General features: G+C 35.5%; 1 protein-coding gene across 3 annotated transcripts in view; it reads right to left on the bottom strand.

The window, feature by feature from the left end:
* The window catches only part of SPAG9 (sperm associated antigen 9), a 134,993-nt gene that overhangs the window by 63,383 nt on the left and 52,999 nt on the right, over positions 1 to 18,611 (bottom strand). For all 3 annotated transcript variants that reach the window (XM_081270602.1, XM_081270603.1, XM_081270604.1), the window contains one exon: positions 16,338 to 16,488. In XM_081270602.1, coding sequence (XP_081126728.1) covers positions 16,338 to 16,488 — 151 coding nt within the window. The remainder of the gene's footprint in view (positions 1 to 16,337; positions 16,489 to 18,611) is intronic.

The raw sequence follows: 18,611 nt of genomic DNA, 5'->3' as shown, positions 1-18,611 counted from the left end.
TGGTCAGCTACTGGTTATTTTATCAATCATCATTTTGTGTATATCCATGGCAGACAATGATCCATTTACCAAAATCAAATTTCCACTTGGACTTTGAATCTATTAAAAGAAAAATAAAACAATATATCTATTTTAGAGTATAATACCTACTTAAAATGAATTTTCAGTAATACAGTAAAATGCTTATGTTACATTAGAGAGAAGTATATATTCTTCAAGAAATAGTTAAAGATGTACACATGCTGTCATTTATAACAGCAAAAAAATCCCAAACAAGTTTATAGAAACAGAGTAGAATGCCGGTTATCAGGAGCAGGGTGGGGAGAGTGGTATGGCAGGGAGGGAGAAATGAGGAGTTACTAACCAAAAGCCAGAAAATTTCACTTGAGCAAGATAATTAAGCTCTAGAGATCTATTGTACAATACTAGACAAAACTGTCAACAATAATATATTGTAGACTTAAAATTTAAAGAGGGTAAAACTCATGTTAGTGGTTCTTATCACAATAAAATACTGCAAACAACCTTAATGATTCAAGATAGGAGAATAAGCAAATTATGATACATTTGTACAACTGAACACTATGCAGCAATTAAAATTTCGTTGAAGGGGTTAGGGGTGTAGCTCAGTGGTACAGCATTGGCCTAGCATGCACAAAGCCTTGGGTTCCGTCCCCAGCACCACAAACACACACAAAAATAAAGTTTTGCAAATACAACATGGATTAATACATTTTTACAAAACATCATCAACTAAAATAATATATTAGAATATAAAACAATATAAGAAGTATGGTCCCAAAGATTCTTTTGTTTTGTGCAATACTGGGGTTTGAAGAGGGGCACTCTACCACTGAATTATAATGGTAATAGGGGAAAATTTTCAAGAGTCAACAAAGAATGGAAACTTCAGATTTACAGCATATACTAAGAGTAGTAAGTCTATATATGAATATATACCATAAATAAAATACAAAATATCAAAGATGTCTACTGCTATGGTCTATCCTCCCCAAATTCGTATATTGAAACTTCAACATAATAATGTAAGGAGTGAGACCTTTGAGAGATGCTTAGATCTTGAGGCTAGAGCCCTCATGAGTATGAATATAATACCCCTATAAAGGACACCCCAGAGACAGTCCTTAATCCTTCTACCGTGTACAGACAAAGCAAGAAGGTGCCATCTGAGAACCAGGAACTGTGCCCTCTGCAGACACTGAATCTGCCAGTCTTGATCACAGACTTCCCAGTCTCCTATATCCCCAGCTCTTTTTTATTTTGAGACAGGGTCTCATCAAGTTGATGAGGCAGGCCTTGATTGACTCAACCTTCCAAGTTGCTGGCTAAGATTATAGGCCATAAGCCATCACTCCTGGCTCTTGGTCCCAAAGTTTTTTAAAAGCATGTAAATCAACTAAGCATAGGGAATAAAATTTATTTTCTTTTTGTGACACTTTTTAGCTTTTCTGAAATTTTTTAATAGGCAACTGGTACTTTAAGGGGAAAAAGTAAATAAATTCTAAACAAATTCAAATGACTAGAACTACATGAACTTTTCTTCAATTTGAGATAAAGTTTTGAAGGGGAAAAGCATTCATACTTATTTATACTTTTTATGAATAAAGAAAGCATTTTTAATGGCTTGCATTTAAGATCATCTGTCATCTCAATTACAATACTAACCATATGCTAATAAAGTTAGCTAAATTATACAATTATTTTCTTCTGTGGATCTCAAACACTGGACTTAATTCCAGTGAAAAGACAGACGATTCAAAGAAAGAAAGAGTTTAATTCTCCATCATCTCCACCTTCCTTAAGTTAAAACATAAAAGTGCTATTTCCTTGAGCTGGTGATTGGCACCTAATATATGACACACAGAAGGAAGTCCTGAACTTAATCCCCTACATGGCAAAACAAAATAAACAAACAACAATAACATCAAAACCCTACTAAGTCAAGCAAATTATCTTGTTTAAAGTTGAGTCATAAAATTTGATAATAATGTTTCTGGAGCCAAAGAGTACTATAGAAAAGACAAGTAACTATAAGCCACCACCATCCCAGAGTGACTCTTTGTCTTTGCTTTGATATGCACTCAATAAAAAATAAAAGTCCCGTATGGTGTGGTGATACACGTTTGTAATCCTAGCAGCTCAGGAGGCTGAGGCAGGAGGATTACAGTTCAAGGCCAGCTTCAGCAATTTAGCAAGACTATAAGCAATCCAATAAGACGCTTTCTCAAAATAAAAAATAAAAAGGGTTTGGTTCAGGGGTTGAGTGCCCCTGGTACCAAAAGAAAAGGGGAGGGTGGTGGATATTATTTGGTTCATCTAACAGCCTGGCTAATTCGTATTTGTGTTATCATATACATGAATTCCCATCCTTCAAAGGTTCAGAATGTAACACATGTTTAAGAATATAAAACTCCATAGTCCTAATGAAAGCTCTCAAATCCATCGAGACTGTGGATTCAGAAAGTGTTATAGAATATCAAGTTCATCTATACTAAGAAAATGATATGCCTTTGAAACTATTTGAAAAAAAATAATTTGAAGTTAGTCTTGGACTTGACATTTCCCACTTAAATAAAAGTAGAGAAAATATTTCTTCTTTATCCTTACCATTCCAGCCATCAACACACTTCTTCCAAAGCCTGGTCATTGTCATCTTAAATTTTTTAATTAATAATTAAAGAGTTAACAATATAAACTCATGGGCAAAAGCCCACTTTCCCAAATTCATTTATGAACCTGAATGCATGAAGTAAAAAGAGCCAGGAGAAAGGTGAACCTAAAACAGGAAAAGGACTATAATATCTCAGGGATCCAAAGATTTCAGGCTAGAAGGAAGTCGAAAATTAAGATCTCAAAAGAAAATGATATCCTAGGCTATCTGAATAATAAGATTTATGTATCAGTAATCTACCTCCACTTTTTACGTTTGCTGCACAAAAAGATTTTATGCTCTTTAAAACAAAGTGACTTCTGACAACTAGATCCCAGGGATGTAGCATGAGAAAGAAAAGCTCTGTATTTTAGGCAGATAGTTGTCAAAAGAGGTACTTATTTCTCCTTGGTCTCCGAGGCAATGGTGATATAATACTCCCAAGATTATACTTAAACATAGTCTTTGCTATAGCGTTTGGGCAGGGACATGACATTCTTGTATTGTGTCTCCAACTAAAGACAGAATGAAAGCAACAAGCCTAAATACCTATGGCTAACATGTGGCTCTATGGTAGAGCACATATCTAGCATTCATAAGGCCCTGAGTTCAATTCCAGGTGTCATCAAAACAAAAACAAAGGAACCAGAAAATTACAATGAAATAGTATCTTGCTCCAAATAGGATAGCTACTATTCAATTAAAAAAACAGAGTAACAATCCTAGCAAGGATGTGAAGAAACTAGAATCCCTGAACACTGCTGGCAGAACTGTTAAAACAACATAACTGCTCTAGAAAACAATGTGGAGGTTCCTCACAATAATTTTTTTAAAAAATAAAAACTACCATATCATCCAGCGATTTCATTTTGGATATAAACTGAAAAGTGAAAAGGGGGTCTCAAAAGAGCTTATTTGTACAGTCACATTTGCACCATACGAGCTATTATTCACAGTAGTCAGGAGGTAGAAGCAACCCAAATTTGCCACTAATAGATGATTGTATAAATGAAAGGTGATACAAACGATGGAATATTATTTGTCCTTAATAAAAAAAAAAGAAATCCTACCACGCCCTGTCATATGGGGACGAGGACATTATGCTAAGTGAAATAAATGAGTCTCAAAAAGACAAATACAATACGATCCTATTTATATGAGGTATCTAATACATGGGGTCAAATTCATAAAACAAGGTGTAATGGTGTTTTCAAGGTTGGAGGGAGGGAAATTACCATGTAACTGGTATAGAATTTTAGATATGCAAGGTGAAAAAGCTCTGAAATCTGTTTCACACTAATATGGATATACTTAAAAATTATTAATATGGTAAATTCTTTGTTGTTGTTTTTGGTTTTTTTTTTTTTACCATCACCACAACAAAGACTCAATATTTTGGTTTCACTTGAGACACCATGGTTGAAACAATCTGGTCTTTGTATATTTTCCTACTGGTATTATATATCAGGCTAAAAGTCTATAAGCCTTTCAAAATATTTTTAGTTGTTCCATTCATCAAATGGGTCATGCACTCAGTGCTAGGGTGAATATATATGTCATATATTATCTGGCATTACACCATCACTATTTTCTAATAAACTACATGCATAATTATAGAAAATAGATTATTCCATTAAGAACAGCTTACAAATACTACATGTTCCAATGTAGTGTTTTACCCAAGTAGCCTGCCTGCCTTCATTTGAAATAAGCTAAATAAAGGGCCAAGCAACTCTGTTAAATTTGTCTACCATTTATTTATTTATTTGATTGTTTGTTTGTTTACGGTACCAGGAATCGAACTCAGGAGCACTCGACCACTGAGCTACATCCCCAGCCCTATTTCATATTTTATTTAGACCCAGAGTTTCACTGAGTTGCTTAGCACCTTGCTTTTTCTGAGGCTGGCTTTGAACTTGTGATGCTCCTGCCTTTGCCTCCTGAGCTGCTGGGATTACAGGTGTGTGCCACCACACCCAGCTTAACCTTTCAGATTTTAAGGTTTTATAAGATGAAAGTAAAGACAAAATTACAAATAAGTAACTAGATCCATACAGGATGTCCTACTATAACACACACCATCTTATAATTTTATATTTACATTTCTTTTTCTCCAAATAAGTCAGACTCTAAAGCAGTGGTTATTAAACTCTCAATTTACAATTCTAAGGCACAACAATCACACAATTCTGTGTGTACATTCATTTTTTTGGAGTTTCATGTAAAAGAATTTGACCCAAAGAAACACTGAGAACCAAAACTCTAGATACTCATATACAGATAAAATATATTATAGGTGTAAACAATATTGCAGGATCAAAAGAATTCAGATTACTAAAGGAATGATATGAATTTCCTAATCCTAAGGATATTCCTGGGGGGGAATAAAGAATGTTGTTTCAGTGTCAATGTTGAGGGGCTTCCATACAGACCTAGGTTAACTCCTGATGTAGCAGAGAAAGTCTTGTCTTTTTATTCCCCATACCCAACATATCAAGACTCACATGTACTAGGCTTTTAACAGTTGTTTGCTGAATGAAGCTGAAGAAACCTATTAAACTAGGGGAGCAATTCAAGGTAAAAAGACAACAAGGGCTGTCTCCAGGATCCATACAAAGTTAAGTACCTTTACCTTAAGGAAGATATTCGTACAAAGTGTACCAGTTTTCTTACCTAGAGCTGATAAGTGGAAATAGGCAGAATTTCCATAAGACTTACTTGTCCTTTCTTCTCCTTTATTTCAAAATACTTATTTTGGAGGAGGAATAAATTTCAGACTACAGTAAAACCCTGACAACTACTGTATAATAAATTATTTCTTTTGTATTTTAGTGAATAACATCAAGTCTTCCAAACTGACCATATGATATTTTGAGAATAGCAGTCGAGGAAGTAACCAATAGTTAAACACTTTTCTTTTTTTGTAAAATGTCTTTAAAGACCATTCTCACCTCCTGTTCTACAGCCTTCAGAGGTTCAGGACTATTGCTGACCTGGGAAGAGGGAAAGATTATAAAAGAAAAAAATTATGTATTTACTAGGTGTTAATATCTTTGGCTTATACTATCTCTTAGGCTACAATGTTTATCTCTCTATTATCTACTATATTTAAAATAAAGGTTTGGTTTGGTTTTGATTTCAAATAACCTCCTCTAGGACTCTAGTTTAAGTTATATTATGAAGTAAAATTCTGCATCAGAAGCTACCACTAGATCAGAGTCTTACTATGTACTTTAATAAGCAGCTCTTCACTTAACCCTTTTTTCTACTTACACAACTCTGAAATTTTCCTGACACTTATGTCAGTCACCTTGAATATTTAACTTAGTAAATATTAAAGGGTATTATACAGGCAGGTATGGTGGCACACGCCTGTAATCCCAGCAGCTTGGGAGACTGAGGCAGGAGGAATGCAGGTTCGAAGCCAGCCTCAGAAACTTAGCAAGACTGTAAGCAACCTAGTGAGACCCTGTCTCAAAAAAAAAAGTAAAAAGGGCTGGGGATGTGGCTCAGTGGTTAAGCGCCCCTAGGTTCAATCCCTGGTACCAAAATATAAATAAATAAAGTATATTATACTTAAAATATTCACTACAACCTCTTCTCCTATCTACCATCACTTATACAAACTGTTAAGAGTACAAGTTTCAAACTCTTTTCCATAAAAACATCTATTTATTCACATTCTTTATTTCTATATGTACCTTTTCCCTCTATGAAACAAAAGTATATCTCTTAAAGACAAAGCAACCTCAAGTTTTAAAAACTCTTGGGCTAGAAATTTATCAAAATCTTTTTAGGAGCTGGGGGTGTAGCTCAGTGGCACAGCGCTTGCCTTGCATGAGGCACTGGGTTCGATCCTCAGCACCACTTAAAAATAAAACAAATACAAATAAAATAAAGGCATTCCGTCTATCTACAACCTCAAAAAAAATTTTTTTTTAATCTTTTTGGAAGGTTACACTATAACTGCTAGCTCAATCAATTCTAAAACAAACAAAAAAACCCACAGACTGCCTCTCCCTTAATAGATACTATTTTTTCTAGCATTGTTGAGGTATAATTGAAAAGTAAGAATAGTATATAGTTAAGGTGTACAATTTGATGTTTTGATATGCGTCTACATTGTTGAAATGATCACCACAATGAAGCCATTAACACATCCAGCCACTCAGTTACCACATGTATGCATACACCCACACGATGAGAACACTTAATGCTTGTTTATATATTTAATTCTGGATTCTTGTCATTTTTATTCTCAGCTATTCACTTTATTTAAAACTAGGTAAACCAGGCATAGTGGCAGATGCCTGTAATCCTGCAGCTTGGAAGGCTGAGACAGGAGGATCACCAGTTCAAAGCCAACCTCAGCAACTTAGTGGGGCCTTGGCAACTTAGCAAGACCTTATCTCTAAATAAAATATAAAAAAGGGATGGGGATGTGGTCCAGTGGTGAAGCACCCCTGGGTTCAATCCCTAGTACAAAACAACAACAACAATAACAACAACAAAAAAACCTTGGTAAAAAAGATACATTGTTAAACAAAAAAGCAAGCTGCAGAAAAATACCTGAGAGTCAGGAGCAGAGGTGCACACCTGTAATCCCAGAGGCTTGGGAGGCTGAGCCAGGAGGATCTCAAGTTCAAAGCTAAGCCTTTAGCAAAAGTGAGGCACTGAGCAACTCAGTGAGACCCTGTCTCAAAATAAAATACAAGATATGGCTGGGGGGCTGGGGATGTGGCTCAAGCAGTAGTGCGCTTGCCTGGCATGCGTGCGGCCCGGGTTTGATCCTCAACACCATATACAAACAAAGATGTTGTGTCCGCCGATAACTAAAAAATAAATATTAAAATTCTCTCTCTCTCCCTCTCTCTCTCTCTCACTCTCTCTTTAAAAAAAAAAAAAAAAAAGATATGGCTGGGGATGTGAATCAGTGGTCAAGTGCCCCTGAGTTCAACCCCTGGTCCCCACCCTCCGACCCCCAAAAAAGAAAGAAAAAGAAAAATACTTGAGAGCATAAACCCAATTTTCTTAGAAAGTTTTTATGAGAATGTGTTATCTATGTGCATCCGTGAAGAATAAGGTGTAAAGGATACATTGACTATTTACAATGACTGGGGGAAGAAACTTTCCATTTTTTACTTTATGTTCTTCAGTATTACTAAAAACTGTAAACTGAATTAATGCAACTTTTTAAAACACAATATTAACTCTGCTTTGTAAAATATTTAGGCTTTGAGCACCTCAATATCATTTCTAGTAGATGACACTGTGTCTGAAAGAGAGCATAAATAAATTGTGTGTGTGTGTATTGCTAAGGATGGAACCCAGAGCCTCATGTATGGCAGGCAAGCACTTTAGCACTGAGCTACCTCCTCAGCACAGTAAATATTTTTGGATGTGAAATAGCATGATAGTTTTTCTTCAACAAGAAATGTTTAAAAAACAACCTTTTCTTACACTAAACATTAAATATTAATAAATATTCAATAAATATATATGTTCCAATTACTTCAAAAGATGCCACATTCAAAATATAAACTTTAAACATTATCATTTTCAAAGTGTTGCTTATTTCAAATTTTCCCTCATTTTTACTCGTGCATTATATAGTTGTACATATTGATGGGACTGTTACATATCCGTTCATGCACACAATATAATTTAGCCAATATCTATTTATATTTTTATCAATTTTTACTCTCAATATATGTAAGCATCTTGTTCAACACGAGTACAACTAATATTCAACAAAACTTACTTATAAACACCTACTGATATTCCATTTCCCTTTCCCCAAGTAAAAGTTTAAAAGAGAAGAAAATACAAAATAATCAAAGAACTAAGTCTTTATACTTTTTTCCCTTCAAACAGTAAGGATCAGCTATGGGTGGCTCCTCAAGTTATCAAATGAGAATATATGTAAGAAACAGCTGCAAACAAATATTGAGATTATAGAACAAATACCTTATCCACACTCACAAGCAAAAGTAGTATGAAATATCACAAAACTTTTTTTCTTAAAATTCTTTTATTTTACCCTCTTATAAAACAGTAGTATAAACATCTAAAAGGAGGTTATACAGGGTTATAAACTAATGGGAAAACCCAACATGAGCAACAACAACAAAAAAAAGGGGGCTCAGAGGCAATCACATTCCAAGAAATAAGAATACTAAGTGCCTAGACCTTGATTTCTAAATACCATTCTTCAATATAAGGAACCAGGGAACCTGGAGAAGATGCTGACTGCAGAGCTGAGGTGGGGAAAATACAAGCGCCTAGAGCATCTTACGGTGCCAGTAAGAAAGAAAAGTAGTATTCAAAAAAAAAAAAAGGTGGCTGGATTATGGCTCAGCGGTAGAGCGCTTGCCTCTCAAGTGTAAGGCACTGGGTTTGCTCTTCAGCACTATATAAAAATAAATAAAAGGTATTTTATCCATCTACAACTTAAAAAAAAAGGGATGTGTTGAAAGATTAAAGAAACCAACTTGAAATAACTCCCAATGTCTAAAGCTGGATTGATTTAAGAAACCAAATAAATGATAAGATTGCATATAGCCCACAAAATAAAAAATATATACACTGAGTCCAAATTTAAGAAAAGGAAGAAGAAAGGGAAGGAAGATGACATTTGTAGTATTTTACTAATAATTTTGGTAGAAAGATCTACTGATGGATGTTAAAAGTTTGAGAAGAAACAGAAAATTTGTAGTCTTGAAGTATATCCACTAAAATATTATTTAATTATAAATGGAAAAATATTTATTTTACAATGGAGACATCCAATTGGTTGAACAGAGTGACCAAAGCTAACATTACCACCAATAACATTGACATTATAGTATTTACCTCCTGATGATTCATTTAAAAAGGCACATAGCATCTATGATATTCTTGCCAAAAACAAAAAAACAGACAACAACTGTATAACCTCAATCTGATCATGAGAAATCATCAGAGAAGCCCAATGGAAAGATGTTCTACAAAATAATCAACCAGTATCCTTCAAAAGTCTCAAGGTCATGAAAGAATTGTCATGTCCAAGAAATTAATATTTGACAACTAAAAGAAACATGGGATCCTAGAATGGATCCTGGAACAGAAAAAGGACAAACAATGGAAACTCTAACACAAACCTGTAGTTTAACTCATAGTATCATACCAAAGTTAATTTCTTATTTTGAAAATTGTACTATAGTTAGTTTACATTTAGAGAAGCTGGGTGAAAGGTCTGTTGAACTCTACTATTTTTGCAACTTTTCTGTAAGTCTAAAATTATTTTTTTTTAAAAAAAGGTTTTAAAAAACTTTTAATTATTTAAAAATTTAAAATTACACATGCATTTTAAAATAGGAATCTTTATATCAGAAAACATGAAAAAAATGGTTCGACTATTATTAAGATTCGAGTTTGTGAAGACTAAAGAAACAGGAACAATTTTAGAACTTAACCACAAATGGAGGAGGATGGAAAATTCTTTTCAGTAAGAATGTTGGCTCTGTTGAGACATTTCCTGTTCTGTATGCTAAGCACATCCCCTGAAGAATGCAGCACACATTGACCACTGGCTTTACATACCAAACTCTGCTAACAAGGGCTTCTCACAGCAGTATTACCAAAGTATTTCAAATCATATGTTTTATTTTTTAGTATTTATTTTTTAGTTGTAGTTAGACATAATACCTTTATTTTATTTTATTTTCATATGGTGATGAGGATCAAACCCCAGGTCTCACACATGCTAGGCAAATGCTCTACCACTGAGCCACAACCGCAGCCCCTCAAGTCATATAGTTTTTAAAAGAACACTTTAAAAGTTAGGTAAGTAGGTACCAATCTAATTGCTTTTTAATTAGCTAAAATTGTTGCCCTCCATTTTAAAATTCACATTCTACTAATAATCAACAACCCAGGATACTCTTTTTTTTTTTTTTATTGGTTGTTCAAAACATTACAAAGCTCATGATATATCATCTTTCATACATTTGACTCAATTGGGTTATGAACTCCCATTTTTACCCCAAATACAAATTGCAGAATCACATTGGTTACACACTCACATTTTTACATAATGGCATATTAGTGACTGTTGTATTCTGCTACCTTTCCTATCCCCTACTATCCCCCCTCCCCTCCCCACCCATCATCCCTCTCTACCTCATCGGCTGTTGTTCAATTCTCTCCCTTGTTCCCCCCCCCCCCCCCCCCCCCCCGCTTTCCCCTCACATCCTCTTCTATGTAATTTTGCCAGGATACTCTTCAAAGAAAAAAATATTACTTTTCTGGAGAATGTATAGCTGTGTGGGAGTACACATATATATTATCCCATCCATATAATTTTCATACTTTCCCCCATACTTTTTACTGCAGCATTGTTTATAATAGCAAAGACTAGGAAAACAAAGGTGTCCCATTCAATGAAGATTTAAATTACAGATAGGCATGAGTAATCCACTTCCTCTGCTTATCTTCTCAAGTTCCAATGGTCTTTCTTTACTGTCTTCAATTTCTCCTGCTATTGAACTTTTCTAGGCTCACAAATAATCTAGTCACTCCCATTCTCTACCTTCTACCATGTAAACCTCCACCTCCACCTCAAGTTATTCTTTTACTCTCCTCCCACCATAACCACCTTTCTTGAGCAGGCTATCCTTGCCATGATCTTCTTTTACAATTCACATTCATTCCTATTACTGGCCCTGCAACTCAAACTGTTTAAACCTACACCTGAAAATTTACAAATTCAGTCTCATTCTGCTTGACTTCTGTATACCAACTGATCTTGGAGACAACTCCTTCTATTCACTTATCCCTGACTGCCAGGGATGAAGTTCTTACTACAACCCCTGATAACGCCCTTCTCTTCCTGAGCATCCTCCTCTTCTCCATTCCAGCTGCCCCTCCCCCAAAACACACACACACACACACACACACACACACACACACACATACACACACAAACACACACACTGCTTTCCTTACTTGCTCAGATTCTGAAGCCCTCTGCCTGGCCCCTTTGCTTGGGTAGGTTCTTTCATCCTGCTTAGGATTTCATACCCCCAAGCTAGGCTGCCCCACTGCAGGGGTGTCCTTTCAACTGCTGGGCCCCACATGGAAACCCTCCTAACCTTGCTTGAGTTATAATGCTTCCTCCACCCTGCCCCACCTTACAGACACCAACCTTGCTCTGCACTGCCTACTGGCTTTGGGACTGAATTGTGCAGAAAGGAATGGGTAACAGAAGATAAAGCAATACTACGTCATTAGAGCTTTATAGTAGGTTTTAATATCTGGCAAGGCAAGTTCCTATGCTACTTCTTAAGGTTTGTCTTGGTTACATTTGACCTTTTGTTCTCTGATTTCTTCTTGTATTGGCATCTTATTCATGAATATAATTCAGTTCCATTAAAAAAACAAAACAAGGGGCTGGGGATGTGGCTCAAGCGGTAGCGCGCTCGCCTGGCATGCGTGCGGCCCGGGTTCGATCCTCAGCACCACATACCAACAAAGATGTTGTGTCCGCTGAGAACTAAAAAATAAAGATAAAAAAAAAAATTCTCTCTCTCCTCTCTCTCCTCTCTCACTCTCTCTTAAAAAAAAAAAAAAAATACCTCATCCCAACAATTTTTTTTGCCCATCCCCACCCTTAGCACTTAAAACAACAATAACAGCAGCAAATTTGGTCATTTGATGTCTATTCTATCAGAAGTCCCCCGTAAAAAAAAATTTCTTTTAATGATACAACATATGTAAAACTCCTTTCTTTCTGCTTTGAACTAATCTTAAAGCTCAATTTGATAATCATCAATAGAGTATCAAGTGAGGCTTCATGCAAGCTGGCCTTGAAAGAGGGTATTTCTCCTGGTAGGCAAACTAGGAAGAAAAGTATTGAATACAGTCTGGAGTCAGGGAGGAATCAAGGTTGGAGATTCAAATTTGTGAACACCCACATGTAGATGACATTCGCAGACATGGAACTTGACTTATCTAGATTAAGAGATGGGCTGAGTTATGTGCCCTGTGATATTCTAACATTTAGAGGACAAAAAGTAGAAGAAACCATCAGGGGAAAAGGGGCAGGAAAAAAAACAATGAGAGGGGGTGGTTGTATCCTGGAAGCAAACTGGAAGAAACTTTTCAAGAAGTTTAATGTATTCGAATGCTGCTAACTAGGTAAAGCCAGAGAATCTTCTACTAGACTTGGAAAGAGGGATGTTTTAGGAAACCTTTGACAAAAGGGATGTTGGTGCAGGAGGAGATAGGACTCAAAAATCTGAGATGAACCAGACAAAGAAAAATACAACAAAACTTCAAACACAGAAGTATGTGTCCAGCCCAGGGTCTTTACAGTTGCTATCTCATCTTCCTCACACACTTATTTCTCCAGACCATTCCATACACCTACCTGCACATCCCCATGCCGTCACTCTAAGATAAACACCTTTCCCTACTGACTACTCTCTAGCTTACCTTGCTTTCTTAATAGCACTTAACAATACTTGCAGTGCTATTATTTAACTTATGTTTACTTGTTTGTTGATTTCCACAGAATGTGATAAATCAAGAAATATGTATAAATTCTTTTTTTTAAGAAGTTTCTAGACACACATCATTCCTAGAAAACCCACTGAATTATTTATAATCTCACTAACCACAAGGCTCCCACAATGGGTAATTTCAATATAGCAACAAAGATAGTCTGTAACTTTATAGTCTCCTTTATTGTTTTTTTTTCCTCTACAAAGTTTTCTAATATTTTGTTCTCCATTTCCTTAACTATAACTCATCATGTGGTTTTATTACAGAATATTTTCACCTTAAACTTATTTACCGAAAGAGTGCTAGTAAAATGAATGTTAATTATAATTTTAACTTTTGATATTTTTCCCATTTATTTTAATGCCCTAAACATAGCTAGTTCATCCCCAAAGTTCTCAGGAGAAATGAGAATAGCAGGATATTTTAAATTAGAGATAGTCTAGTTCAATTCCTGAATCACATGGAAGCCAAGATGAGAGAGTATGTGACATGCCTGGGATAGGGTCTACCAGTAAATTCAGTCCTTGTCACCTAGGTCTTGGTAAAGTTAGAGAAAAACATCTGATTATAAGGGTTTAGGCGAAAAACAAAATAAGTCCTAATTATTAATAAGCACACTTTGCAAACAGGACTTGTGCCACTTTACAACATACCACTTGTCCTTGAAAACTGTTAGCTTGAAAACAGTTACCATATGCTATGTGTGTGTATGTATGTATGTATGTGTGTGTGTGGATATCTATCTATATCTATCTACATATATATATATATATATATATATTTATATATAATTTTTTGTAAAGATGGACACGATATCTTTATTTTATTTATTTTTTAAAGCACACTGTGCAAACAGGACTTGTGCCATTTTACAATGTACTATCTTGTTCCTGAAAACCGTTAGCTTTAAAATAGTTACCATATGCTCTGTGTGTGTGTGTGTGTGTGTGTGTGTGTGTGTATCTATCTATATATCATTTTTTTGTAAAGATGGACACAATATCTTTATTTTATTTATTTTTTAATGTGGCACTGAGGATCAAACCCAATGCCTCATGCGTATGAAGCAAGCTCTCTACCGCTGAGCTATAACCCCAGCCCCTGGTATATATTTTTGATATACTAAAAGTATCCCTCCTACTTAATTTTGTTTTGGGAAAGGGGATATGGCAAGTGGGCGATGGGTATTTTGAAAATCTACTAAACCTACAGGCAGGCTAAAAAAAGCCAGTATGGCTGTGGGAGTAAAAACTGAGAGTGTTTCCTAGTGTTTCCACAGTGGAATAATATTGAACATAATTGGCTTCTAACAAATTGAGCAAGAAGGGGGAAAAAAATGGGGTAAACCTTAATTTTTTTTTTTAAAGAGAGAGAGAGGGGGAGAGAGAGAGAGAGAGAGAGAGAGAGAGAGAGAGAGAGAGAATTTTTAATATTTATTTCTTAGTTCTCGGCGGACACAACATCTTTGTTGGTATGTGGTGCTGAGGATCGAACCCGGGTCGCACGCACACCAGGCAAGCGCGCTACCGCTTGAGCCACATCCCCAGCCCAAGGGTAAACCTTAATGTTGAAAATACTTTTAAGTGGGACAAGAGCTACCAAATATTTGCTATGTGCTTACTGTTTTAAGAACATTCCAAAGGTCAACAACATTAGTTTGAATGTTTCTACCAACTGAAGCTGAGAGAAAAACCATTTTATCCTAAAAGATACTTTCTAACATTTAAAACATAAAATTCATTTGAAAAACATGTTCTCAGTACACATTTATATATTGTCTATAATATGCTAGCTATACATTTTTCTAAGTGCCAGGGATACAGATGAAATTTATGTTCTCAGTGGAGAGAATAAAGCAAAGCAAACAATGCGAGGGAGCAGTGATGCATACCTTTAATCTTACCTGATAAGCACTAAGAATCACAAGTTCAAGGCCAACCTTGAGAACTTAGCAAGACCCTGTTCTCAAAAAATCAAATAAAAAGGGCTAGAGGTGTAGCTCAGTGTTAGTATGCATAGTATGCATGAGGCCCTGGGTTCAATCCCCAGTTGGGGGGAAATGGAGAAGGATAAACAAGTAAATGACAGTATTTTAGAAGATAGTGAGTGATATCTTTAAGTACTAAGGTCATGATAAGGATTATGGAAAAAATACAGCATGAAAAGGAAATTATATACAACTAATTCATTTGTATTCAGAACAAATGGCCTGTTTGCAACACAGAGAGTTGATTATATAATGTAACAAGGCATTTTTATAATCAATATTCCCTTCATAAATGTCCTATTTTATAAAATATAGAACATAACTTTTAATTTTTGTTTATTTTCTGAAACAGGGTCTCATTATGCTGCACAGGCTGGTCTCAAACTCCTGGGCTCAGGTTACCCTCTTGACTCAGCCTCCTGAGTAGCACAGGTTACAGGTATCACCATCAGCCCAGTTACAATGCACTTTTGTACATTATAAAGTGGTTTGTTTTTACATCTTTTCTTTTCTTGTGATGAACACGACCTTGAGCATGTTAGGCAAGTGTTCTACCACTGAGCTATACCTTTGGCCTTTGTTTTGTTTTTAGAATGAAGCCCTACTAAATTATCAAGTTTCTACCAGTGAATCAAGGATTTTGGGTGACAATGATTTTTAACTCTAAAAAACATAATAAGGGGCTGGGGTTGTGGCTCAGCAGTACAGTGCTCACCTAGCACGTGCGAGGCCCTGGATTTGATCCTCAGCATACTAAAATTAAAAATAAAATAAAAATAAAGGTATTGTGTTCAACTACAACTAAAAAATAAATATTTAAAAAATGAGGTTCACTAATCATCCCACCCTAAATTCATATTATGTATGTAGCCTAAACCAAATAGAAAATAATTTTGTCATTACTAATAAAGATGTAACAAGGTTTAACCTTGTTTTTCTATGTAACTTGAAATAGGATGATAGAAAACTAACCCTGGAAAGAGCTCATTTCTAACTTAAAAAGAAAAGGCATCAATTTTATAAACTAAAATGTATACAAACTATTACATTTTATAATACTTTGGTTGTCTAATGTTTCTATATGAATAAGAAAGCATATGAAATGTAAACTGACAATTTCCACAAAATAAAGCTTACCTTCAGACTGGTATGAGAACGTGGTTGACTTAATTCTTGAAATTTCCATTGCTCTGATCCTGGGGTCTCACCTCCTTTCTGAGTGTCAGGTGTAAGCAATCCATCTCCAGCAGGTAATGGAAAAATTCCTAAGGATATAGGGCGTTCTTTTCTATTTGGAGAGGGGAGAAAAAATTAGCAATAATTTATTTTTATTGATCATGACTACAAGTCATAAACCCGAATTGTCACTGCTTTGGGATTGATCCTCTTAAATAATATTGTCTGTCCATTTGAACAGGTAGACCTACCAAGGAGAAAGGACACTTTCAGAAGTTTCAATTCGTTCTCAAAAATTAACTAAGAAGAGTGTCAAGAAACTGTTTAGAAAATCTTACATGTTACTGATAAGATTCTTGCCCAGAATGCAGTGTTCTGGTCTGGTGAGTTTTCAATCATGCTTAGAGTAGCCATAGGTGGATGCACAATCTCCTCCTTTGGAAGTGAGCCCAACTCCTGCACTTAGTCTTTCCAAATCCTCACACTAATCCCTGCATGTTTACTGAAGCCTTTTCAAGGTATCCTTTTTGGTCTAGAGGAAAATCATTACATTATTTGAATCATAGCCAGTGATTAAATGGTAAAAAAGAACTCAACTCCCTAAAAAGCAGGAAGTTCTTCCTTCCTTCCTTCCTTCTTCTTTTTTTTTTTTTTAACTGAGGATTAAACTCAGGGTCACTCTACCACTGAACTGAGCTACATCCCCAGTCCTTTAATGTTGTTGTATTTTAAAATTTTGAGACAGGGTCTCATCTTGATCTTCCTGCCTCAGCCTTGATTACATCTGTATTACAGGCATGAGCCACCAAACCTGGGTGAAATTCTATTATTCTACAGATCACTATACGAATTCCTTATAGGCACAGTACATATGAGAAAAAAACTATTGTCATTTTTTTTTCAAGGAGCCAAAAGAATTCTATAAAACTCTTGACTTTCCAATGCTCTTGTTAAAGTATAACAAGAGTTATACTTTTAATAGAATTTCAACAAGAAACACATCTTGTGTTAATGTACAAAAAGTTCTAAATGAAAGTGTTTTTAGAGGGTGGAAACAAGTCTACTAACAAGTCATCCTGGGTTGTTAATTAAAAACACTAAAGATTTAGTGCCTCCCAGAACCCCTACCTCTCCTAGTAAGAAACTAGAAGCTGGGCTAGGTGGCACACACCTGTAATACCAGCAACTCAGGAGGCTGAGGGAGGATCCCAAGTTCAAAGCCATAATCAGCAACTTAGCAAGGCCCTAAGCAACTTAGCAAGACTGTGTCTCAATATGAAAAAATAAAACAGCGCTAGGGATGTGGCTGAGTGGTTAAGTGCCCTGGGTTGAATCCCCAGTACAAAAATAAATAATTAATTAATTAAATAAAGTAGGTTGGAACAGAAACAATAAGGTTATAAATAAAATCAGGAAACATTTTAGTTGGCTGAATAAGTCTTTTATTTTGTAAGTTCATTTTTATACAATAAAATTTAAGTTTTGAAACCTGCCCTTACTTAATATAAAGGGTATGTCGGAATGCTGCCTTTTTCTTTTCTTTTTTGCAGTGCTAGGGATTGAACCCAGGGGCATTTTACCACTGAGCTATGTTCCGAGTCCTTTTTATTTTGAGATAGGGTTTCCCTAAGTTGTCCAGGCTGATCTTGAATTTGAGATCCTCCTGTCTCAGTATCCCTAGTCACTGGGTCACAGCCACCAAGCCCAGCTTCAGAATGCCTTCTTAAAGATTAAGTGAGAGCCGGCATGATGGCACACACCTGTTAATCCCAGTGGTTTGGGAGGCTGAGACAGGAGGATAGAAAGTTCAAAGCCAGCCTCAGCAACAGCTAGGCACTGAGTAACTCAATGAGACCCTCTCTCTTAATAAAATACAAAATAGGGCTGGGGATGTGATTCAGTGGTCAAGTGCCCCAGAGTTCAATCCCCAGTACCAAAAAAAAAAAAAAAAAAAGATTAAGTGAAGTAAAAGGTTGAGAGATTGCACTTTATCAATGTTATATGCATAAAGAAATATAATAAATTTAAAAAATAGAACTTTCTCTTATCAAAGTTAATTATTCATCACTTCTTTACACATGTAATACTTTTTCCTATTTGATCTGGGAAAACAATTCAAATACAGGTAAACAGCACAATAAAAGATTAGATTTTGATACCAAATATAAATTTGTAACTAAGAGCTGCCAGAATAACCAGATGACAAAAATTAAAGTCAGTTACTCTGTTTAAATC

The sequence above is a fragment of the Spermophilus citellus genome (assembly GCF_964194105.1).
Source record: "Spermophilus citellus genome assembly, chromosome: 17".
NCBI lineage: Eukaryota > Metazoa > Chordata > Mammalia > Rodentia > Sciuridae > Spermophilus > Spermophilus citellus.
Note: the sequence above shows the minus strand (reverse complement) of the source record. Positions and strands in the feature narration are given on the sequence as shown.